Source organism: Schistocerca gregaria, chromosome 2, assembly GCF_023897955.1.
Source record: "Schistocerca gregaria isolate iqSchGreg1 chromosome 2, iqSchGreg1.2, whole genome shotgun sequence".
NCBI classification, from domain to species: domain Eukaryota; kingdom Metazoa; phylum Arthropoda; class Insecta; order Orthoptera; family Acrididae; genus Schistocerca; species Schistocerca gregaria.
Window position 1 is genome coordinate 337,965,730 of NC_064921.1, and position 25,709 is coordinate 337,991,438.

General features: G+C 38.9%; 1 protein-coding gene across 1 annotated transcript in view; it reads right to left on the minus strand.

Annotated features, from left to right (window-relative positions):
• Nucleotides 1-25,709, minus strand: part of LOC126336993 (transmembrane protein 164) — a 147,069-nt gene that overhangs the window by 23,435 nt on the left and 97,925 nt on the right. Inside the window, exons 3-4 of the mRNA XM_050001235.1 lie at nucleotides 14,677-14,755; nucleotides 3,772-3,872 (exon numbers count right to left, since the gene is read on the minus strand). Coding sequence (XP_049857192.1) covers nucleotides 3,772-3,872; nucleotides 14,677-14,755 — 180 coding nt within the window. The remainder of the gene's footprint in view (nucleotides 1-3,771; nucleotides 3,873-14,676; nucleotides 14,756-25,709) is intronic.

Below are 25,709 nucleotides of genomic sequence, written 5' to 3' on the forward strand. Positions count from 1 at the left end.
TTGTGAAACACCTAATGTAATTTCACCCTAGTTAGATGAAGTGTCAAACTCCTTTGAATCACTGGAAGCATGTATGGAGACTTTTTGCTTCCAGTTCTGTAGATATGACTTAAACCACTCATATGCCGTTCCATTTATACCATGCAATTGCAATTTCTCTAACAATGTCATGGTTCACACAATCAAATTCTTTGGATAAGTCACTGATATTCCTACTGGTGACATTTTACTATTTAAAGAATAATTATGTGGATAGTGAAATTGTATATTGTTGTCTCAGTGGAACAGCATTTTTGAAATCCGAACTGTGATTTACTAAGTATCCCATTACTGTTGAGATGGCTATCCACTCTTGAGTACATTACTTTCTCGAAGATTTTTGAAAATGCTGTAAGCAAGGATATTGGCCAGTAATTGTTGACATCTGTGGTTTCCCTCTTTTTGCAGAGAGGCCTGACAATGGCATATTTTAACCTGTCTGGAAAAATACCCTGAGTCAGTGTTGCATTACATATGTGACTCAAAACATTAGCTCTAATTGCTCCACAGTGTTTTAATAACTTGTTAGAGATGTCATCTACTCCAACAGAACCTTTATTTTTCAAAGATTTAATAATTTTCCTTATTTCACAAGAGGTTGTCAGATGAAGCTTCATCTGACTAAATTTTTTCAAAACTGACTCTTCCATGTATTGGCTGGCCTTTTCTTTTGAATTATTCTCACCAATTTTTTCTGCTACAGTAATACTACCTACCCCAGTGGTTACTTTTCCTGTCTCCCTTCTAACAACATGCCATATGGATTTGATTTTATTGCTCGAGTTGTTAATTTCTTCTGTAACATACATATTTCTTGATTTCCTTACAACTTTTCTCAGTATGTTACAATAAATTTTATAGTGTAAAACTACTTCTGGCTCTTTACTAGTCCTTGCTGTCTCTTACAGTTTTCTTTTTCTGTCTGAAGACACTTTAATACCTGTAGTAATCCAAGGTTTCATTGAAAAGTTTGTGGTGTTACATTTAGGAATTTTTTTTGAAAAAAAAAAAAAAATGTTCAAAAAGGGATATAACTTTATCAAGAAATATGCTGCATTTATCACTAGCATTTGGCTCATTATATACATCTTCCCAGTTTACATTTCCTAAACTTTCTCTCAAGTGATCTATAGATACTGAGTAAAGCACCCCACACTTTTACTTAATGGTTTCTGAAATGTAGAGTCTGTTAGGTTTTGCAAGTTAATCAGTTGTGCATCATGGTCAGATAATCCATTTACCACATCCTCTTGCTGCACAAATACATTATCTATTAGAGTACTACTGTCCTGAGCTATACGTGTAGGGAAATTGATCACTGATCCCAAGTTATATGTTGTTAACAACACTTCTAGTTCACTTTTTCTATCAGAATTGCTTAGAAAGTTAACACTGAAACCACCACAGATTAATAACCACTTCTTTTTGTCCAACAGACAGCGTAATAGGGAGTCGAACTTTTTTATGAATAGCTCCCAATCTCCTAGTGGAGAGCTGTATGGTACGCTGTTTCTAATATCAATACAACATTATCTAGCTGAAGTTCACATGCACAAACCTCAAAGTGGTGATCAACACAAAATTTGCTTACTTCAACAGTTCTGTATTTATACCCTTGTTTTACGAAATTGGCAACTCCCCCTTTATCCATACTAAATCTACAAGTGTAAGATGCTAAATTATACCCATTTATACTGATATTTTCCATCCCCACAGTTACATGGTGCTCAGACAGACAAAGTATATCAATCTCATTCTTATTTTTGAGATCCTCTAAACACATTATCAGCTCATATACTTTATTTTTTATTCCCCTGATATTTTGGTGTAGTAAGTTGATACCACCCTTAACTTTGTCCATATTTGCTGTGCATAAAGTTTCTTTTCTTCTACTTTCCTTGGTTGTTGTCTGCCTGGAATTTGGCTTTAACCTAAAAAAAACCTGTATGCCTGGTCCCAATAACCACAAGGATCACCCCTTTTGTAATTGTGGCCCCCCTTACAGTATCTGCTAATAGACAAGCTAACTTATCTTTCCTCTTCCTATTAAGGTGCAAGCCATGTGTAGGGTAACCACACCTACCAATAGCATCAAATGGAACAACACTCATGCGAGACTTTTCTGGTGTCTGGAAAATCCCGTTCAGCCCAGTGTTAACATGCCTTACAGCGGTGTTTACCCAGGGCTGATCATGGTGCTGAAGGACCTCACAAACCCCACATTCATGTGCCTAGTTTCTGCTCCTATTTTACCCATGTCACTCCTAATACTATATCTTGGATTCATAGCCAGGCTGTTTCCTGCTCCCCCATCTATAATTACCTGATCTTCCTTCTCAAAGTCCTTGCATAGCTGAACTAAGTTTTCTGTCACTTGGCTAAGGCCAGCACTTGGTTTCACAAAACATGTGACCTGGTACTCTGTCCATAATTTCTCCTGAAGCTGATGGTCCACACCCCTCCCATGACTGCAGAATTTTTCTTTTCCTACTCTGGTTTGATCCCGACCTGCCTTTTGTCTTTAAGCTAGTATTCTGCTTCAACCTACATTCAACTACATCTTAATGAGTCCCTTCCTCCACTACTTCAGATAGCAAGCCAAGCTGATTTGCTAACTGAATTTCGAAAGTTTTATTAATTGTTTCCCTTTTTCGCCCTTTGCTTGCTACCTTTTCCCAGTGCCCAGAGTCCTTTTCTCCCTTAGCTTACATAATTCCAAATTCACGATTTCTAATTCAGCCTCAAGGGCACAAATCTTTGCCTCCTGTTCCACGATTTTTCTGTCCTTTCTACATAACCTACACTGCCATGGAAGAGCCTAATTATCTACCCTCCTTTCCTCTCCACTTCACTTCACTTGCCCCAATGAAACCACAACCTACAGTCTATACAGAACACCCCCTCTTTCAGAGCTGAGAGTAGACTAGAGTAGATTCAGTTTTTGTTCCAAAGCCAAAAATGAGATGATTCTCTTGGGTGTAGAATATGTCAAAGTATAACATAAAAAACATAGAATATCTGAATATAATATTCACTTCCCTGAACATTTGTCTGGAGATTGCCAAAATATGTGAATACATTACAGTAAAATGGAACTGCTAATATGTGCAGAATTAATACACTGTAAGAATGAAAGACAGTAATACACTTTTAATAATTTCATCATACGCAAAATACCTGCTCTTGACTGTTGTGACCAAGTGCTGTCAAAAATTGAGCCAGACTGACAGTATCTGTTAAGATTTTCTTCTACAGAGTAAAAGGGGTTCCCTATCAAAAAGTGTTTCAAACTCTTGTTTAAATTGTTTTAACGGTTTCCGGCAGTTTACTGAAAATGCGTGTTCCTGAAAATTAGATACCTTTTCGGATCAAGGTATGTGATTTTAGATCTGTATGTAGATAGTGTTTGTTCCTAGTATTGATACAATGTATGAGCCACTGTTTGGAAAAGAGACATTATTTGCAAAAAATTTCATTATTGTATTTCATTATTTTTGATGAAAAAATGTGAGTGATGGCAAAAATTTATTTTTTTAGTAAGAAATAATTCTTTTAAACAACCTGCAAAAACAAAAACAAATCATATGCACAGAACAAGATAATCTATTTCTATTTTTCACTGAAAATGCAGAAAACTCATCCACAGTTAACTTGCCACATGGTGACTACATAAAGAAAACTATTAGTAAGATAAAAGTTACATTAAAATTAGTAAAAGATATTTTTACTTACAAATGAACATGTCTGTAGAACCCCAAAATGGTAAATAAGATTCAAACCATAACTCAGATAACACCAGTTAAAATCTGACAGTTTTTCAATGTTGTACACACCTGAAAATTAGTGTGGAGTGTTATTCAATTATGGCATTTTTGAGAAATTAAATTCATTAATGTCATATGGAGCAACACAGTCATAAGCAATTGAAGACTGGAAAATACGACAGGGAATAACTACACCCCTTCTCCCGCAGTAGTATTCTACCACCCACCCAACCTACACAATGTCCTTGTTTGTCCCTACTTCACCCCTGTTCCTACTCCTTGTCACAAGGCTCATATCTCTGTAACAGTCCTAAATGTAAGACCTGCCCTGGTTCTCCCACTATCACCAACTATAGTCCTGTCACAAGCCTCTCTCACATCATCAAAGACGGAAAATTCCGAGTTTAACATCCATTGACAGCACCGTCATTAGACACTGAACAAAAGCACAGATTACAAAAGGATGTGAAAAGAAATCAGCCATGCCCTTTCAAAGGAACCATCCTGGTATTTGCCTGGATCGATTTAGTGAAACAACAGAAAATCTAAATCTGGATGGTCGGATGGAGATTTGAACCATCGTCCTGTGTGCTAACCACTGTGCCACTGCACTTGGTACAACCTTTCAAAGGCAAGGCCACCTGTGAAAACAGCTATGTGATCTATCATCTTAGCTGCAACCACTGTGCTGCATTCTATGTGGGCATGAAAACTAACAAGGTGCTTGTCTGCATGAATGGTCATCACCAAACTGTGTCCAGGGAACAGCTGGATCACCCAGCTGTTGAGCAACATAATGTGCTTGATTTCAATGACTACTTCACAATATGTGTAATCAAAATTATTTCCAACAACACCAGCTTTTCTGAAGTGCACAGGTGGGAACCCTCCCTCCAATATGTCCTTCATGCTCACAAACCTCCTGGCATCAACCTTCACTAGTCCCTGTCATCCAGCTGCCTCTCTCTTTGCCTGCTCCTACTCTAGTCGTCCTCACACCTTCTATCCCGTTAGTGCACCTGCATAGCCCTTTCTTCTCCTCTGCTGCTCTCCACCCCTCTGCCCCCCCTCCTTCCCCTACCAGCATAGGCTCCTAATGCTACAGCTAGTAGCCAATTAACTTGTCCTTTACCATGTCTTTGCATGTTACCACAGCCAGCTCCTGACATCTTCCCCCACCACTACACTGCTATCCCTCCCTCTCCCCCCACCACACACCAAGCATCTGCTGTTCCTCCACTACCAACTGCAGCAAAGTCCACTCACCTCGGACATAGTCACGGTCAGGCCTTAGCATCCAGAGGTGACAGTGGCTGTGTGTGTGTGTGTGTGTGTGTGTGTGTGTGTGTGTGTGTGTGTGTGTGTGTGTGTTGGCACACGCACACTTCTTTTGCTTTGTTTATGTCCATGTCTGTATCTGATGATAAACCTAGTCAAATAGCTAAATAATAACTAGCAGTCTTTTCCAAAGTGTCAGTGCCTTCATTATGTCATGAGTTACTGAACAATGGAACCTCTAGCTTGGAATATTAAAAAGATGATACTGAGTTGCAGATAGGCACAACAAAAAGACTCTTCACACAGAGTTTTTGGCAAGCCTTCTTTAGAAAAGAAAGGAAACACACAAATGACTGCTATCTCCAGCTGCTCTGGCCGGACTCCAAATATTGCATTGAACCAAAGCAGCAATCTGGAGTCAGGCAGGGAAGGGGGAGGAAAGAGTGCTGTTTGGCTGAGCATTCAGGGACTAGAAGGCAACATAACAAGGCTGCCAGATGGCTGTGGAAGAGGAGGGGGGGGGGGGGTGTAGCAGAAAAGAAGAGGAGCAGAGAAAGGAACAGACTGGCTGGTGCATTGGCAGAGTGTGGCACACAGTGAGAGTGATGGGATCTGAACTGGGAGGAGCTGACAGGACAGAGAGGCGGAAACTGTTGGGTGGAGGGTTTGCAGACAGTAGGTTATTGTAGGTTGAAGCTTGGATAATTTTAGGAGCAGAGAATTAATTGTAAGGATAACTCCAGTTTAGAAAAGCTTGTGGTGGATTCAGACGGCCTGAGTTGTGAAACAGCCACCGAACTCAAGCAAGTTATGTTTAGTTGCATGTCATACTAAAGGGTGGTCCACTTTGCTCTTTGCCACAATTTAGTGGTGGCCATTCACTGTGGTGGATAGCTAGTTGGTAGTCACACCAATATAAAAAGCTAGGTGGATGGGCTGGGCAGGTCTTCCTCAGCAATATGATTCATGTGGCAAGGGGCTGGGATTTGGAGTGGAAGAGAGACGGACGAGGATGTTGTGGAGGTTGGGTGGACGACAACACCACTTTAGGAAGGGTGGGTAAGATCTTGGGTACGATGTCATTTCAGGGCATGAGGATAGATAAAGCCCTGATGAAGGATGTGATTCAGTTGTTCCAATCTGGGGTGGTATTGGGTGATGAAGGAGGCGTTCCTTTGTTGTTGGCTCTTGTGGGTGGTGGGAGAATTGGGCATGTGTAGCAACATGGCACAAGAAATTGGTTTACAGTCTAAGTCTGAGGGATAGTGCTTGTGAAGGCCTTTGTGAGACCTTCAGCATACTTGGAAAGGGGGTTCTTGTCACTGCATACCCATCAATTCTCACATGACCAGACTGTATGGGAGGGATTTTTTGGTGTGGAAGGGATGACAGTGTCGAAATACAGTAGTATTGGTATGTTTACTGTGGACAGGGATGTGTATGGATCAAGACAAGGAATTCAGTATCCAGGAAAGTGGCATGTTGGGATGAGGAGGACTGGTAGATATAGTGATCTAGACTCAGAGCTAATTATATTGGCTGCCGTCCTTCACTGGCACTTCTGGATGTTGACACTTTATGACCTGGGCCTATCTGACCCACAGCTGATAACTCATACACTTGGACTGAACATCTGCATACATTGCTTCATAAAAATGTACTCTTTAAATGGCTTTCCAAATATCTACTGAATTTTCATGCCAACCTAGGAAAAATGGATATGTGATATGCCAGTCCTACATGGCAGTTGGAAGTGTGATGTTCAGAAGTTAAAGATTCATGCAGCTGCTTCTTCTCTAGTGAGTTCTCTTACCAAATCAGCACCACTTAATGAAGCCACCTACTGCAGTAATCTAATAAAAGAAGTGTTTAATACATCTCTCCAATGATTCCTTTCTTCAAAAAGCATAACTTCCCTTGGCTCTGGCATTTATGATTGCCGTATTATTCACACTACTAAAACTTAAAAGCTGCATTTAAACAATTTGGAAGGAGTAAATCACAGACTTTGGATTTAGGGTCCACCAGCAAAAAAAACTGCTGAGAGACCCTATTTGCATAAGTAAGAGTGCTTGCTGAAATGTAATGCCTGTAAACTATTTATTCTGTTCTCAATATTGGTTCAGGTATTACGTGTCTTGCATATTGCTCGGTTGGCTTCACCCTTTGTTGATGCAAGCTGCCACCCTCTGCCTCTACCAGGTGTACCGGTATTAAATTAGTGTTAAGATACAAATGTGTCGATAGAAAAGATTTGTTGTGAACGAGCCTTAATTTGTTTTGTTTGGTTGGTATGACATCTGTCAAAGATATTTAGTATACATCAAGTCATGGAACAAACATCATCATATGTTTTCATCATGTTAACAATGTCGAATTTTGTACCAGAAAGTGATGATTTGCGGAAAGCATTAATTTTTTGTTTTCATTTGAAAAAAGTGCTGCAGAGTCACATCGAATGCTTGTCGAGGCATATGGTGATCATGCTCTATCAGAAGCAACACGCAAAAGATGTTTGAGAAACAACAATTTTGATGTAAGAAATGACAAACGTGGAAGACCACCAAAAAAGTTCAAAGACACCGAATTGCAAGCATTATTGGATGAAAATGATACTTTGAGTCAGAAGCAAATGGCAGCAATGCTAAATGTTGCACAACAAACCATTTCTGACCGTTTGAAAGCTATGGGAAAGATCCGAAAGTGTGGAAAATGGGTGCCACATGAATTGAGTGAAAGACAGGTGGAAAAGCAAATAACTATTTGTAAAATTTTGCTTCAAGGACATGAAAGAAAATCAATTTTGCATTGAATTGTTACTGGCAATGAAAAATGGATTTATTTTAAGAATTTTAAATGGGAAAAATCATGGGTTAATCTGGGACAACCATCAACATTGACTGCAAAACCAGATCGATTCAGCAAGAAGACAATGCTGTGTGTTTGGTGGGATCATAAATGTGTGGTGTATCATGAGCTTCTAAAACCCCGTGAAACTGTGAATACCAATCGCTACAGACAACAAATGATCTATTTGAACTATGCATTGATCGAAAAAAGACCAGAATGGGTCAGAAGACATGGCAAAGTAATTTTTTTTATACGACAATGCACCTACACACAAAGCAAAACTGGTTCAGGATACAATCAAAACACTTGGTTGGAAGCTGCTACCCCACCCGCGGTATTCACCAGACTTGGCCCCTTCCACTACCATTTGTTTTCATCAATGTGACACGCATTGGCTGAGGAACACTTCGATTCCTACGAAGAAGTCGAATATTGAGTGTCTGATTGGTTTGCTTCAAAAGACGAACATTTCTATTGGCATGGTGTCCACAAATTGCCAGAAAGGTGGTCAAAATGTATAGAAAGCAATGGTCAGTACTCTGAATAAAATCTTTTTACTTTTTAATTCCATATTAGTGTTTCATTTTCACAAAAACAGCCTCATTTCATACCGGTACACCAGGTAGACAGATTTGAACTGTAGTGTGTAACATGAGGTGTGTAACTGAATTATTTCAGTGTATTATGAAACCCGCAGAAAACTGAAAGTTCAAATTCTTAGAGTGCATCCACAAATGGAGCACACTCCCTTTCAGCATGACAATGCCAGACCACACAAAAGTCCTGCGACAAATGCAACAATCCAATGCCTTAAGGCTCATCCTCCATACAGTCCCTTGTTAGACCCACCTGTTTCTCATCTGTTTTTAAAACTTGAACAAAACCTCCATGGACCTCACCTGATATTAGAAACTGTTCTCTCATTGAGAGAAATGTGTCTGTCGTCAGTGTGACTATGTTAAGAAATAAATATTTAGACATGAAAAATAAAGATGTGGAATGTTAATAAAGTTAGTTAGATTTAAAAACTAGGAATTTTCACATTAAAAATTCGGAGGCATTATTTTTCAGCATGCCATCACAATTTCCATTTTCCAGTAATTTTTTATTATGCAATGGTATCTAGATCTTATGAAATGTTTCAACTCATCAGTACAACACAAGCTCAGCAGATTAGTTAGTTACACTGCAAGTACAGTGGATCATATTTTGGAACAACTGGTGAGGATGTGGAATGCAGCAGAAGAGTTACAAATCAGATATGTTTTTCCATTTATAATGTGACTACATCTAGGCCTCTTACCTAATTGAATTTGTACTTTAATCTAAATATACAATTAAAATTTAATAAATTCTACACAATCACATACATATAATACATATTCATACACACAGAATACGTTTTCAAACACAAACAATTTCCATTTGATTTTATAACTTTAAATATTTACAGTTACTTTAATTTACAAGAGAGATGGATTATAGTACTATAGTTGCACGCTTCCTACTTTGCACAAAATATTTTAGGTTAAATTATGGACAGTGAAGACAAATTTTGTTCCTATTTTTGAATTTGTAACACTGTAGAGCACTTACTACTGAAGTGCAAATGTCTCAGGTTTGAGTCCAAGACCAGCACACAGTTTCAACGTGCCAGGAAGTTTTGAGGTGATTTTTATTAGTACCTGTCTCAAATACAGTGAAGAGCAGTCTAAAAAGAGTATTTTCTGTCTGGAAAGTTGTCTTGCAAAAGTGATACAGTACATATATGGCTAAATACATAGCTGCATCAGAAGATCATGGTTTTATTATTTTGTTAGAAACACAACCTCATGAGTATTTTTACTTTTAAGAAAATTCCTTATTTTCCTGATAACTGTGGGATAAGCTGGAATGATCTTAAATTGTCTGAATGCTTGTGAATGGTGAACGGTATTGTACTGTTGCCACATGTGCCACCACACTTTTTCTTTTGAGCTGACCACACCATGTTTCTATGTCATGTTTACAAAGTGACACACAGTGACAGTTGCTAAGTACACACATCAAAAAATGTTTTGCATCACCTCATTTCTGAGAGTTCCGGAACCTGTACAGAATATTGGAAGAGAGATCAACATAAACATCATATCTGCTCTTTTTATTGCTCATGAAAACCACACATTTCATGTTGTGCCACCATACAGCAGGACCTTCAGAGGTGGTGGTCCAGATTGCTGTACACAGCAGAATCTCTAATATCCAGTAGCACATCCTCTTGGATACATGTATGCTATCCACAAGTGCATCAAGGTGCTGTTCATCCAGATTGTCCCACTCCCCAACGACAATTTGGCATAGATCCCTCAGAGTGGTTGGTGGGTCATGTCGTCCATAAATAGCCCTTTTCAATCTATTCCAGGCATGTTTGATAGGGTTCATGTCTGGAGAACATGCTGGCCATTCTAGTCGAGCAATGTCGTTATCCCGAAGGAAGTCATTCACAAGATGTGCATGATGGGGGGTGTGAATTGTCATCCATAAAGACCAAAGCCTCATCAATATGCTGCACTATCAGTCGGTGGATGGCTTTCTTATACCATACAGTCATTACAGTGCCTTCCATGATCACTAGTGACGTATGTCAGCTCCACATAATGCCACCCCAAAATGTCAGGGAACCTCCACCTTGCTGCACTCACTGCACAGTGTGTCTGAGGCATTCAGCCTGACTGGGTTGCCTCCAAACACGTCTCCGACAACTGTCTGGTCTAAGGCATATGTGACACTCATCGGTGAAGAGAATGTGATGCCAAACCTGAGCGGTCCATTCGGCATGTTGTTGGGCCCATCTGTAATGTGCTGCATGGTGCCATGCTTGCAAAGAAGGACCTCGCCATGGACATCGCGAGGAAGGTGTGCATCATGCAGCTTATTGCACATGGTTTGAATCTTAACACAACGTCCTGTGGCTGCATGTAAAGCATTATTCAATATGGTAGCATTGATGTCAGGATTCCTCTGAGCCATAATCCATAGGTAGGGCTCATCTACTGCAGTAGTAGCCCTTGGGTGGCCTGAGCAAGACATGTCATTGACAGTTCCTGTCTCTCTGAATCTCCACTACGTTCGAACAATGTCACTTTGGTGACACGCCTGGAGGCTTCCTTATTGAGAGCCCTTTGTAGCACAAAGTAACAACGCGGACGCGATCAAACCATGGTATTGACTGCCTAGGCATGGTTGAACTACAGACAACACAATACTTTTTCATAACATCAAAGCAGTTGCACATTGGTGGCAGCTGTATACTTCTCTCTTCCTGCTATAGAATAACTTAATGCCTTTTGTTGCACAAAGTTTTTGTTTGATACACAATTAGTGTTCCCTGATTTTCATATGGACATGACTCTTAGGGGCAGTAGACACATTTACTTAAAAACAGAGTTAAATTTGAAGTTTAGGTCTACTGCTTTTTAAAAATCATTCCAACAACTACTTTGCAGGTACCTCCAGGTGACATCTGTTGTGACATCAGTAACCATTCTACTGCATTTTCTAGTTAACTCTTTATTTAAATTTACCATGTTATCTTTCACACCTAAGAAGCCATCACGGTCTGGTAACCCATTTAAAAGAGGGCGATTGTGAACTTCATTGACTATGTTCTTATTTATTAAAATATTGTCAATCAAGGTGTTACTGTCCAATGCAATTCTGGTGGAAAAGTACACAAATTTATTACAGTTGGTTCGAAATATTTCTATGTCTTTTTGTTGCTCACAGTACTTCAAAAAATTAACACTGAAAGCACTGAACTTTCTTATTTGCATATTACTGTTTGACAAGTGATGCAGCAGTTTCTTGAAGTTTTCTAAAAATTTGTGAAAATTTCTCTTTATGAATTTCTAATATTTAAATATTACAAATATATTGCTTAGCAATCTGACTTCAGATTCCTATGCTTCCATGACTTAGTCTGTGCAAAGACTGCTTGTATCTATGGCACTAAATTTAGGTTATTTTTCACAAACATGACAACAACCCATTTCTTAAAAGTGTTTCTGCAATTGTAAGTTGCTAACTGATAATCCTCAAATTAAATAATTAAAAGTTAATTAAGTGGGATATCAATGCTAATAGCAATTTCAAGTCTCTGCATATTGAACAGAATGAGGTGGCATATAGAGAATCTCCTCAGAGTTTATATACTAATAAATCCATATAAATAGCACAGCGCAATGAAGCGCTTGTCTTGTTCACTGTGACAACAAGAAATACAAAATTAATACAGTGAAATAACAAAAAAGGATCACTGCCTTTATCTCCACAGACTGCCTTAAGGTTTACTATCATTATTATGAAAAGGATAGCTGTTACTCATCATACAGTGGAGATGCTGAGTCACTGAAAGGCACAACAAAGAGACTGTCAAAAAGTTAGCTTCCAACAGGATCTTCGTCAGCAGAAATTGACACACACACACACACACACACACACACACACACACACACACACACACACACACACACACACAGAGAGAGAGAGAGAGAGAGAGAGAGAGAGAGAGAGAGAGAGAGAGAGAGAGAGAGAGAGAGGAAGCCATTATCTCTGGCTGCTGAAGCCAGACTCCTACTAATTTTCATATTCTCATCTCATTCCATCCTGGATTTTCCATTGTTTGGTTTACTATCAGTGGTATATACCCTATGCTACACTGAATTCATGAAAGAATAGGGGCCAAAGGCTCTTAACTAACCAGCATAACAGGGTGGATTGTGGTTCATTGCCAAACAATGCTTCACTCTGTGGCAGATATTGTTTCAAGATTTTGCCAACTCGTTTCTGAATTAAGACTCAGTATGAAAAGGAAATTCGGAGCAGAACTGTGTACAAGGAAGCTTCATTCACTCCTGGCTACAAAGTTGAATATTTATACCTCTGGGTTAAAGGTGATCACTCACTAAAAAGCAGAAGAGTTGAGTTGTTGATAGGCACACACCCCTATTACTTTACATGGCACTCATTTTGGCAGGTTGATCAGTTGTGGTGGGAGTAGTGCCAGGTGGGATGGGTACAGGGAAAGAGGGGCAGGAGGGATGGAGAGGGATTAGGGGTGGGTGGCTATTGGCTTGGTGGGAAGCAGCCGATATGCCAGCTAGGAATGTGGGGACGGAGGGGTGGCAGGTAGATGGGCTAGGCAAGTGAGGCATGGTTGTTTCACTAAGCTGAGATACACCTTGGAAGAGAATGGTTACATAGCACTGCTGGAGAATTGGATTCTGGTATTTACCTGTCATGTAATTGTTATTTTCTCAGTGTCACACTGAAAACTTGAGTTAGTAATTGTCATGTCCCCCAAGTGGGGGACATGATGTTAACCAAGAACTGCCAAGAACAGTCACACACTTCAAGTGACTCAAAGTACCCTGAAATTTGTATCCAAAAGATATGCAAAATCTGTGGGGACCACATTGAACAATGTGTTCAACATAGGAGATGGCAACCATACAGTCTGTCTAATCAGTGCAAGGCATCGTCATGAAAGGATAGGTTGGATGTGAATGGCTCTGAACCTTTGTTCAGTCACTGTCTGTGGATAGGTCACATTACTACGTCAAGTGTAACTTAATATATGTAATGTTACGTGATGGCAATTTTAATGTTAGAGGAAATTAATGAGTGATTAACTTCTTGTCAAATTTTCATCTGAAAGCCTATACTTTCTGTAAGTCCTAACAATACCATAATGTGCATTATCACAGGAAAGTATTTTACTTTCATCTTAAAATAATTTGAAAAAGCAAATATTGTTCTTGTAGTCAAATTAAGTTAACAGTATACTTTTCAAAGATGTACTGATGTGTCAGCAGAGTTCACAGCCTGAAAATATCTTTTAGCACATTCTCAGCAATATCAACACACACTGAGTAATATGTAACATTGACTTGCTCACCGCTACAAAAAAAATTAAAAATCAAATTTCCTTCGCTGATGTTAATTTTCACTCTCAACACACTTCCTAAACAGGCATTGGTGTGTGAGTAAGGCCCTGAACCTGGAAATACTGAATATGTCATTCTCTGGAAAAAGTGACATCTACCGCTGAGACATAAAAGTTATACATTAAGTTTAACTGAAAAATTTAAAACATATATGGAAACCAGTAGATGGATTCATTAAAAAAGATAAGTTTTTTTTCTGAAATTTTAAAATATAATGTAACTGACTACATTACAACATTTTCAAAAGGGTGGACAGAAAGTAATCCTCCCCCCGCGGTATAGTGAGAGAAAATTATTCTTTTAGCACAAGCTCTGGCATACTTATCACGTATTAAACTTTCAACAATTGAGTAGTAGGGAAAAAGTATGTATATTTTATTTATATGATTTATTGATTCATCCAGGGATTATGACATAATGATCAAAATTTGTCATTGTAATACAATGAAAATAAATAGCTCAAAATACACACATATACACAATGAATTCATATATTTTTATGGGACTAGGGCAGGTGATCAGCTGTGGCCTTGCTGAAGAAATCATCTTGGCATCTGCCAGAAATTATTTTGGAAACCATGGCAAACCAAAATTGGTATGGGCCAACAGGGCAAATTAATCCTCCTAAACATGAGGTCTGTATCTTAACAACTGCATTACCTCAGTCAGTTAGTCATTATACAATGTTCTTTGATTTACACTGTACACACAATCTGCACCAGATAACTTATAATGCAAAACATATATGTGCATTATCTTACCTCCCAACCTGAGTAAGTAATAAGGCACAATCAACATCATACTATGTTGTATCCAGTAAATCGATGCTTCAAAAGGTAGCTGAAAAATGCGAAACATGAAAATTATAAACCATCCTAAATGGATTAACTTGTAATATATCAAGCAAATCAATCAAAACAATGAAATGAAAAAAGCATTCACATCAAATGACAATATTTTGCCATTTTAAATTTAACACTGTATAACTGATATACACTGTAAGACAGTGCAGCTACACAAGAACTGAAGTTTTCATATTTAATAACTAGAAAAGACAAGATATGGAAATATAATGCTGGAAAAAAAAATCATACACTTGGGAAGATGATGTCAATTTTGATCCAATGACAGCATATGTCACCTGGGGGATAGTAAATGTACTGATAATGGTTTCAACATGTCCACCAAGATACAGCATAGTGGCATGGCTACCAGAGTGCCATCTGTATCTATCCGTTAATAGGGAATGCTCACAGCCCGAAGACTCAGCTTGGTGCAGACGTGTGAAGAAAGCAGGAAACTATGCCACAGAGACACACACATGCTTCCTATAGCCAACTGAGCAACTTAGCAAGGTGTCCAATTGTAGCCTTCCGAGTGGCGGGATGGTCCTTTCGGAGTTGGACGTGCTGCGTCAGCTGTGCAACGATTATGAATGATGCTGGTATCAGTGGTCTTGTGAATATTTTCAAACTCACTGATGGGTTCTGGACATCCAAGCAGCACAGATGCCTGCCAGGATCATCATATTGTAGGGACAGCAGTGGCAGATCATACAGCTACCACAGCATAGAGAAGATGGCTTGTAAGCCCAGGGGTGTCAACATGAACTGTTATGGACCAGTTGTTAGCACTGAGACTAAGAGCAGGCACACCTCTAGTCCTTCTCTCATTCACACCACAGCATAGATGTGTACAGTTCGAATGGTGCCATCGAAGTATCATTTGGAAGATGGAATGGTGCACCGCGGTCTTCAGGGATGAAAGTAAATTCTACCTGCACATAAGCGATGGTTATTTGCATGTGAAATGGAGACTTAGTGAGCGCTCATAGAGTGTATTCACCCAAGGCACTTTATAGTCTGGGGTGTTATATGCTACAACTCTCATTCACCTTTGGTGTTTCTAGAGTGGATGCTAACCAATGCTTGATATGCACAGAATGTTGTTACATCCATTGTTTTGCCTTCCTTGTAACACAAAAGTGATCCGTTGTTTTAACAGGATAATGCTCACCCCCGCATTGCCCATGAAACTAAAATGTGCTCTGCAAGACGTGCAGCAACTTCCTTGGCCAGCACAATCTCCAGACTTGTCTTCAATGGAGCAAGTGTGGGACATCACAGGACAAGAAGTGACTCGTGTAACTCGTCAACCAACAACTCTTACAGAACTACTTGTAGAACTCTAAGAGGTTGAACATGCGTGGCGTAATGTATCCCAGGATAGCATTTGCCATTTGTGTGATCAAATAAGTGCCAGAATCAGTACTCGCATTGCTGCCTTTGAAGGCTACACCACGTACTAATGTGGGTATTTCAGAATTGCTCAGTACCTATTATCTCTGAACCACTTGAGCTATTGATCTGTAAATGTAATCATTTCATGTACTCGATATGCACTGTTGCAACATTAAACCTTGAGGAAACTGGAAAATTCAAAGGGAGTACTTATTTTTTTCCAGCCGTGTAGTATTGCAAATTATACGTAACCAAGCTCAAGTTTCTGCCCAGGAAACAAAACTTTTGTTCACATCAGCTTGTTCAACACAGGTTGTATTCAAATATTAGATATGACTGAGTGGCATGAAACATAGTGAACACTGAAGAAATTTGGTCCATCACTGTTTTGGCGAAGAAAGAAAATGAGTGAAAGTCAAGGTATGTACTACCTATTAAGATAATTAAAAGAAAAAATAATTCTATTTCTTACATGCGATGACTGGAAAATGCTTAGAAGAAAGGAATGAACAATGAAAACAAAGTCAGGAACAGAAATGTCTAATGTAAAATTATACTCATCTGCCTTCTGTAAAACTTACAACTGATGCACATTCCATTAATATTGTTGCATTTCTTAGAGTTTAATGTATAATTTGTTTGCGATTGCTTTTATGTCTGTAGATGCTTAAAAACTTCACATATAGCACATTAAATAAACTACATTTTATTTTTATTTAAAGATAAAAAACTGAAAAAGAAGTTGGGTGCACCTGTTGTTGCTGTTGTTGTTGTGGTCTTCAGTCCTGAGACTGGTTTGATACAGCTCTCCATGCTACTCTATCCTGTGCAAGATTCTTCATCTCCCAGTACTTACTGCAACCTACATCCTTCTGAATCTGCTTAGTGTACTCATCTCTTGGTCTCCCTCTACGATTTTTACCCTCCACGCTGCCCTCCAATACTAAATTTGTGATCCCTTGATGCCTCAAAACATGTCCTACCAACCGATCCCTTCTTTCTGTCAAGCTGTGCCACAAACTCCTCTTCTCCCCAATTCTATTCAATACCTCCTCAATAGTTATGTGATCTACCCATCTAATATTCAGCATTCTTCTGTAGCACCACATTTCGAAAGCTTCTATTCTCTTCTTGTCCAAACTAGTTATCGCCCATGTTTCACTTCCATACATGGCTACACTCCATACAAATACTTTCAGAAACGACTTCCTGACATTTAAATCTATACTCGATGTTAACAAATTTCTCTTCTTCAGAAACGCTTTCCTTGCCATTGCCAGTCTACATTTTATATACTATCTACTTCGACCATCATCAGTTATTTTGCTCCCCAAATAGCAAAACTCCCTTACTACTTTAAGTGTCTCATTTCCTAATCTAATTCCCTCAGCATCACCCGATTTAATTTGAATACATTCCATTATCCTCGCTTTGCTTTTGTTGATGTTCATCTTATATCCTCCTTTCAAGACACTGTCCATTCCGTTCAACTGCTCTTCCAGGTCCTTTGCTGTCTCTAACAGAATTACAATGTCATCGGCGAACCTCAAAGTTTTTATTTCTTCTCCATAGATTTTAATACCTACTCCAAATTTTTCTTTTGTTTCCTTTACTGCTTGCTCAATATACAGATTGAATAACATCGGGGAGAGGCTACAACCCTGTCTCACTCCCTTCCCAACCACTGCTTCCCTTTCATGTCCCTCGACTCTTACAACTGCCATCTGGTTTCTGTACAAATTGGAAATAGCCTTACGCTCCCTTTATTTTACCCCTGCCACCTTTAGAATTTGAAAGAGAGTATTCCAGGCAACATTGTCAAAAGCTTTCTCTAAGTCTACAAATGCTAGAAATGTAGGTTAGCCTTTTCTTAATCTTTCTTCTAAGATAAGTCGTAAGGTTAGTATTGCCTCACGTGTTGCAACATTTCTGCGGAATCCAAATTGATCTTCCCCAAGGTCTGCTTCTACCAGTTTTTCCATTCGTCTGTAAAGAATTCGCGTTAGCATTTTGCAGCTGTGAGTTATTAAACTGATAGTTTGGTAATTTCCACATCTGTCAACACCTGCTTTCTTTGGGATTGGAATTACTATATCCTTATTGAAGTCTGAGGGTATTTCACCTATCTCATACATCTTGCTCACCAGATGGTAGAGTTTTGTCATGACTGGCTCTCCCAAGGCCGTCAAAAGTTCTAATGGAATGTTGTCTACTCCCGGGGCCTTGTTTCGACTCAGGTCTTTCAGTGCTCTGTCAAACTCTTCACGCAGTATCATGTCTCCCATTTCATCTTCATCTACATCCTCTTCCATTTCCATAATATTGTCCTCAAGTACATCGCCCTTGTATAGAATCCTCCTTCCACCTTTCTGCTTTCCCTTCTTTGCTTAGAATTTGTTTTCCATCTGAGCTCTTGATGTTCATACAAGTGGTTCTCTTTTCTCCAAAGGTCTCTTTAATTTTCCTGTAGGAAGTATCTATCTTACCCCTAGTGAGATAAGCCTCTACATCCTTACATTTGTCCTCTAGTCATACCTGCTTAGCCATTTTGCATTTCCTTTCGATCTTATTTTTGAGACGTTTGTTTTCCTTTTTGCCCGCTTCATTTACTGCATTTTTATATTTTCTCCTTTCATCAATTAAATTCAATATTTTTTCTGTTACCCAAGGATTTCTACTAGCCCTCGTCTTTTTACCTAGTTGATCCTCTGCTGCCTTCACTACTTCAGCCCTCAGAGCTACCCATTCTTCTTCTACTGTATTTCTTTCCCCCATTCCTGTCAATTGTTCCCTCATGCTCTCCCTGAAACTCCGTGCAACCTCTGGTTTAGTCAGTTTATCCAGGTCCCATCTCCTTAAATTCCCACCTTTTTGCAGTTTCTTCAGTTTTAATCTACAGTTCATAACCAATAGATTGTGGTCAGAGTCCACATCTGCCCCTGGAAATGTCTTACAATTTAAAACCTGGTTCCTAAATTTCTGTCTTACAATTATATGATCTATCTGATACCTTTTAGTATCTCCAGGGTTCTTCCATGTATACAACCTCCTTTCATGATTCTTAAACCAAGTGTTAGCTATGATTAAGTTATGCTCTGTGCAAAATTCTACCAGACAGCTTCCTCTTTCATTTCTTACCCCCAATCCATATTCACCTACTATGTTTCATTTTCTCCCTTTACCTACGCTTGAATTCCACTCACCCATGACTATTAAATTTTCGGCTCCCTTCACTACCTGAATAATTTCTTTTATCTCATCACATATTTCTTCTATTTCTTCCTCATCTGCAGAGCTAATTGGCATATAAATTTGTACTACTGTAGTAGGCTTGGGATTCATGTCTATCTTGGTCACAATAATGCGTTCACTATGCTGTTTATAATAGCTTACCCGTACTCCTATTTTCTTATTCATTATTAAACCTAATCCAGCATTACCCCTATTTGATTTTGTATTTATAACCTGTATTCACCTGACCAAAAGTCTTGTTCCTCCTGTCACCGAACTTCACTAATTCCCACTATATATAACTTTAACCTATCCATTTCCCTTTTTAAATTTTCTAACCTACCTGCCCGATTAAGGGATCTGACATTCCACGCTCCGATCCGTAGAACGCCAGTTTTCTTTCTCCTGATATTTGTGTAGTACATAAATAAATGGTTGTGTTTTAGTTGGACCACTTTTTTCGCTTTGTGATAGATGGCACTGTAATCTTAGATTAAGTACCACTGTGTGTACTGAAACAATGCATAGGGATTATATAAGGCCCCTTAACAAATATAATAAATGAATCCTTCACATCAGGGACATTTCCAGAGCAGTTAAAACAGGCACGAGTTGTACCTTTGCTTAAGAAAGGTAATGCTTCTGACATAGAAAATTACCGGCCCATTTCGTTGCTGTCACCATTCTCAAAAATAATAGAAGCAATTATGAAAGACAGATTAATGAATTACCTGAAAAATAAATACAATCTTTTAAGCGCATCACAGTTTGGTTCCTCAAGTGGCAAAAATACACAGTCAGCCATAGTAGAATTCACAAAAGTTTTATTTGATTCTCTTGATAAAGATGAGTGTGTCATGGGCATATTTTTTAATCTTTCTAAGGCCTTTGATACAGTCGACCACAAGAGACTATTAAATAAATTAGAAGCATTAAGAATAAGACTGGGTAGCTAATGACTGGTTTCGATCATACCTAGCAGATATGTTAGAAAGAGTAGAGATAACACATACTTCAAATAGATCTAGGCTTTTAGTGAAACACTTGTCAGAACCAAAATACATTAATATAGGGGTTCCGCAAGGTAGCATACTAGCAACCAACACTATTCCTGATATACATCAATGACTTTCCCAGTTGTGTTACTCATGGTTACAAAATTCTCTTCACTGATGACAGCAATATTATAGTCACAGAGAGCAAGAGAACCCCTTGCAGAGAAAGCAAATGAAACTCTCAAGGAAGTTTATGATTGGTCAATAAGCAACAAAGTAACATTGAACATAAAGGAAACTAATGCCATGAATTTCAGTTTGAAGAGGAAAAATGGCCAATGTTAAATGAAATGTAGATGGCACCTCTACAGACTGTGTAGCAAATGCTAAATTTCTAAGAATGAATACTGATTCTACATTGAAGTGGTGGGAACACACAAAGATACTTACAAACAGAATGTCATCAGCATGCTATGCCCTTAGATACCTATCATCAATGTGTAAAATGCCATGTCTTTTAGTTACATATTATTCCCTGTACACTCAGTTCTTTCCTATGGCATTCTTTTTTGGGGAATAAATGCACAAAATATGAACACAATTTTCAAAACTCCAGAAAAGAGCCATAAGAATAAAAACCAAAAATACTAGTTAACCTAATTGTATTCACATGGAGCAGTTGAAATTCCCAGTGTTTTGAACAATCTTTACAATTACCAGTCATCTGTACACATCAAAAATAATATTGGTAATTATTGCACATATAGCTCTGTCCATGACCATGCAACAAAAGCTAGTATCAACTTACATTAACCTAGGAAAAAATTAACATAAAACTCAAGACAGCATTTTCTACCAAGGAATGAAACAGTACAATAAATTACCAAAAGCGATTAAAGAAATTGCAAAAATACAGTTATTTAAAAAGGCAGCTAAAAAGTACCTGTAATGCCATATGTTTTATACATTGAAGGACTACTTAGACAAAACAGAGTAGACGTTTGATAAATAAACAAAAAAATAATAATGATGACTACAAAACTTGCAGCATTCCACATGACACCTTCACTTTATGTTTTTTTTTTTTTTTCCTTTCCAGAAATACTTACACCCAAGCTATGCATAGCACAATACTAGCACCTCTTCCTCTTTCTGAACTCAACATCTCACTCATTATGGATGAATGCTGACTTAGTTTTGCTAGATAGCAAATGGGAAGTTGCGGTACAGAAAATGGCCCAGAGATCACCTGTGTGTGTGTGTGTGTGTGTGTGTGTGTGTGTGTGTGTGTGTGTGTGTGTGTGTGTCCGTCCGTCCGTCCATTGTTGACAAAGGCCATTGGCCGGAAGCTGTAAGTGTGAAAATCTTTTTGTTGTGCCTGTCTGCGACTCGGCATCTCTGCTATATGGTAAGTAGTAACTTTCCTTCTTATAATACTGCCATGAAGAGGTGTACGTGGTCTGAAAACAATGTACGATACTCCTTGGTCATCATGTTGCCTTGCGCAAGCTCTACTGGAACCATATGTCCTCAAATGAATGTTCCACATAGCGTAATGGACCCACTGCCAGATTCTCTCTGTCCCACGGTACAGGTGTCAAGGAGGTGTTCCCATGGAGGGTGACAGATTTGTGCCCTCCCATCAACATGATGAAGAAGGTATCAGGATTCATCAGACCATACAACACTCTACTACTGCACCAACATCAAGTGCCAATGATCATGTGCCCGTTCCAGTCATAGTTCCCGATGTGGAGTTAAAACTGACACATGTATGGGTCATCAACTGTGGAGGCCCATCATTAGGAGTATCTGGTGCACTGTGTTCAGACACACTTGTACTCCATCCAGCATTAAAATATGATGGAAGTTCAGCTGCAGCCATCGCCTGTCCTGTTTTACCACTCTGCCCAGCCTATGTCGTCAGACATCTGTAGTGAGGGTGAATATTCAAACCCGCGATGTCTGGATGTGGTTTCACCGCATGTTGATGGTACTCACCACAGCACTCCTCTAACACCTGACAAGTTGTGCAGTTTCTGGGATGCTCGTGCTGAGCCTCCGGGCAATCTCAGTCTGCACTTGGTCAAACTCAGATTGTGTGCCTTCTCCATTCTAAACATGGACAGCATGCTCATTGATACTACAAGCACTGTGCATGTGTCTGACTAGCAGTCATTCCTCACCAGGCAATGCCGCTATTGCCTGATGGGTTTATATTAATAGTAGGTCAGTGGTCATAATGTTCTGGCTTATAAGGGTATGTAGCCAGCACTGACACCATTCAGACGAGTTATCAAAAATTTGATACGGAAATATCAAAATTTTCCATCTCTAGCCAGGAAAGAAGACATGAGTAGCACGATCAGATCTTATTGATGAGTTTATTTAACTGACAGGTGTTGGGAAATTAATTTGATCAAATGGCCCACAGTTCCTGCTAAAAGTCAGCGCTTACACTTTACCTTTTTGGTACCCATTACTAAAATTTGTCAAATGAGTAAAATCTTACACATTAAGTTCATAATTATTGCTGTTATTTACAGGGTTATTTTCATTTTGAAATTTCCTTGTTTCCAGCTTTAGCACTCTGGTTTCCTTTTAATAATTCTGGTTGTGTACTGCCACATTATATTAAATTATGACATTTACACAGATATCAAATTGAACAAAAATAAAATGTTATAAATAGGGCTGATAGTTGTAAAATTCTATGTTCATGAAGATGTGATCTGATTCCATTATACATCTGTGTATAGCCTGTCTGATCTTTTTCTTGTTCCCTTCCATTTTTTAATTGAAATCTGTGATGGTACTCAAATTCCTTCACATTTGTTATGTTTGAAAATTATTTGGTTATTAGTGTCCATGTGAAACATCTTTTGAACACATGTATGTAATGCTACCATTTTATAATAATATGATGCTAAACTGCAATGCTTGATTGCTAGTAGAAAAGGATACAACAAATGGAGATATCAGACTCATTTTCCTCATTGTGGATGCGGATTTTTTTGCCCACTAAGTGTCAAAGACATTTCTAATGATGCATAGGGAGCAGTATCATCATTCTTTCTAGAACAGTCAGCTCAAAACAGCATGGAAAAATGAACCATGGTTTTCAACAATTATTCTGCATTACTACTGTACGTAACATTGTTTGATCATTAACGATTACACCAGCAACAAATAGAATACTAGGGGTAAACAGTCTTCTAGAACTTCCACTTCTGAACTAGAGAATGAACTGACTGTAAACAATATATATAATTTAGAGTAAAGGCCATCCTTAATTATTAACTTGATCTTTAGCCTGGTACAGTTTTCTATTGAAGATAAACACCCTGCACAGTTCAGCAACATTAGAAACTTAGTTCTTTAAACTGAAGTCAAATTACAGTTTATCCTTTTATTGAAATCACATTGTCTCAAATATCACAATTCTTATTTTCCTAGTCATCATGTCTGCATCAGTCTCAATGTCCATATTCACTCTGGTGACTGTAATGGTAACATTCTCGCTTTTCACAAATCATTTTACTTCTTATTTCTTGTGGTTGCCAGTTTTCTTGTGTGTATCAAGCCAGGTGGGACAGTGGTAAGATACTTCACTTTTATTCTGGAGGAAGGTGATTGAAATCACCATCTATCCCACACAGATTTATGTTTCCCATGTTTTTTCTCAAACTGTTGAAGGAAAATAAAATGATAGTTTCTTTTGGAAAGACGAGACCAATACCTTCCCTAGCCTTTCCCAGCCCAAGTTTTGGCTCTGTCCCCAATTATCTCGGGGAGACACTAAACCCTGCTCCTTCCCACATCTTTCCTATGCAACAGCTTCATATGGTATCCTCTTCCCTGCCACCCACCTTTTTCCTTTTCCTAACATCCTCCTCCATAACACCGATATCATCTACACCTTTCATCAAACCCACACATACAACACACTTCATCCTCAAAATCCACAAGTCATATCTCCCACCCATCCCCACTCTCTGAGAGTAACAAAACCGCATACAGCCAACAACAAAATCAGTGCATAATATCTGGTTTTATTTACATAGATCGGCCTTTTTACACTTAAAATAAATCATATAATTTTATACCTCTTAAATATTCAAAACTTTTATATTAACTCTTTGATTAAAGCATGTTACAAATTGTTACCACTAAAAGGTTGTCCAGCATATTCATTGCAGTTGCCCCACCCCACTAACAACAGTCGCCTCCCCCCCCCCCCCCCCCCCCCAATTTCTCCAGGAAAAAATGTTTGCAAATCAAACTCGCATTCTGTGCTGCCACACAGGCAAATATATCCATTCAGAATCAGTCTCAAAAATTCCAAATATATGTAATAGACAACTAAATAGTAGCAAGTACATTATGTGATCAAATGCATCTGGGCACCCCCAAAAACATACATTTTTCATATTAGGTGCATTGTGCTGCCACCTACTGCCACGTACTCCATATCAGTGACCCCTTGTTGTTTTGCATGCCACTATAACAGCACAAGCCTACATTGATGTTTTATGCACCTTCTTGCTTCCCACTGTTAAAGAGCAATTCGGAGATGGCGACTGCATCTTTCAACACGATCGAGCACCTGTTCATAATGCATGGCCTATGGCAGAATGTTTACACGACAATAACATCCCTGCAATGGACTGGCCTACACAAAGCCCTGACCTGAAACATATGGAACACCTTTGGAATGTTTTGTAACACCGACTTCATGCCAGGCCTCAGCGACTGCCATTTATACCTCCTCAGTGCAGCACTCCATGAAGAATGGGCTGCCACTCGCCAATAAACCTTGCAGCACCTGACTGAACATATGTATGCAAGAGTGGATGCTGTCATCAAGGCTTACTGATCGAGGGCGCCACGAACTTCTAAGTCATTTCATGCCAAGTGTCCGGATACTATTGATCATGTAGTGTATAGCCTTGACTACCTTCATCATTAAGTCTCAAAACTACTTCATCACTCATCAGTATTTTCCTTGGAACTGTAGATGTGAGATGGTTCTGGTTTCCAAAAGCTCCTAGTAGTATTGCATATTCACAATGTTTTTTCATGTATTAACCAGCCAGTGTCAAAAACTACTAAAATTATGATTCCAGATAGTGCCCCAAGTGTCTGAAGGTTATCGGCAGGACAACAAATAAAGTTTGAAATGTAGGAGAAAGGTACTGACATAAAGGATGCTGTGATGGCAAATTATGAGTCAAACCTGGAGAGCTCAGTCTGTTATAGTACTGCCCAGAAACACAAGGTTCCAGGTTTGAATCCCAGTCCAGCACACTGTTTCATTCTGCCAGGAAG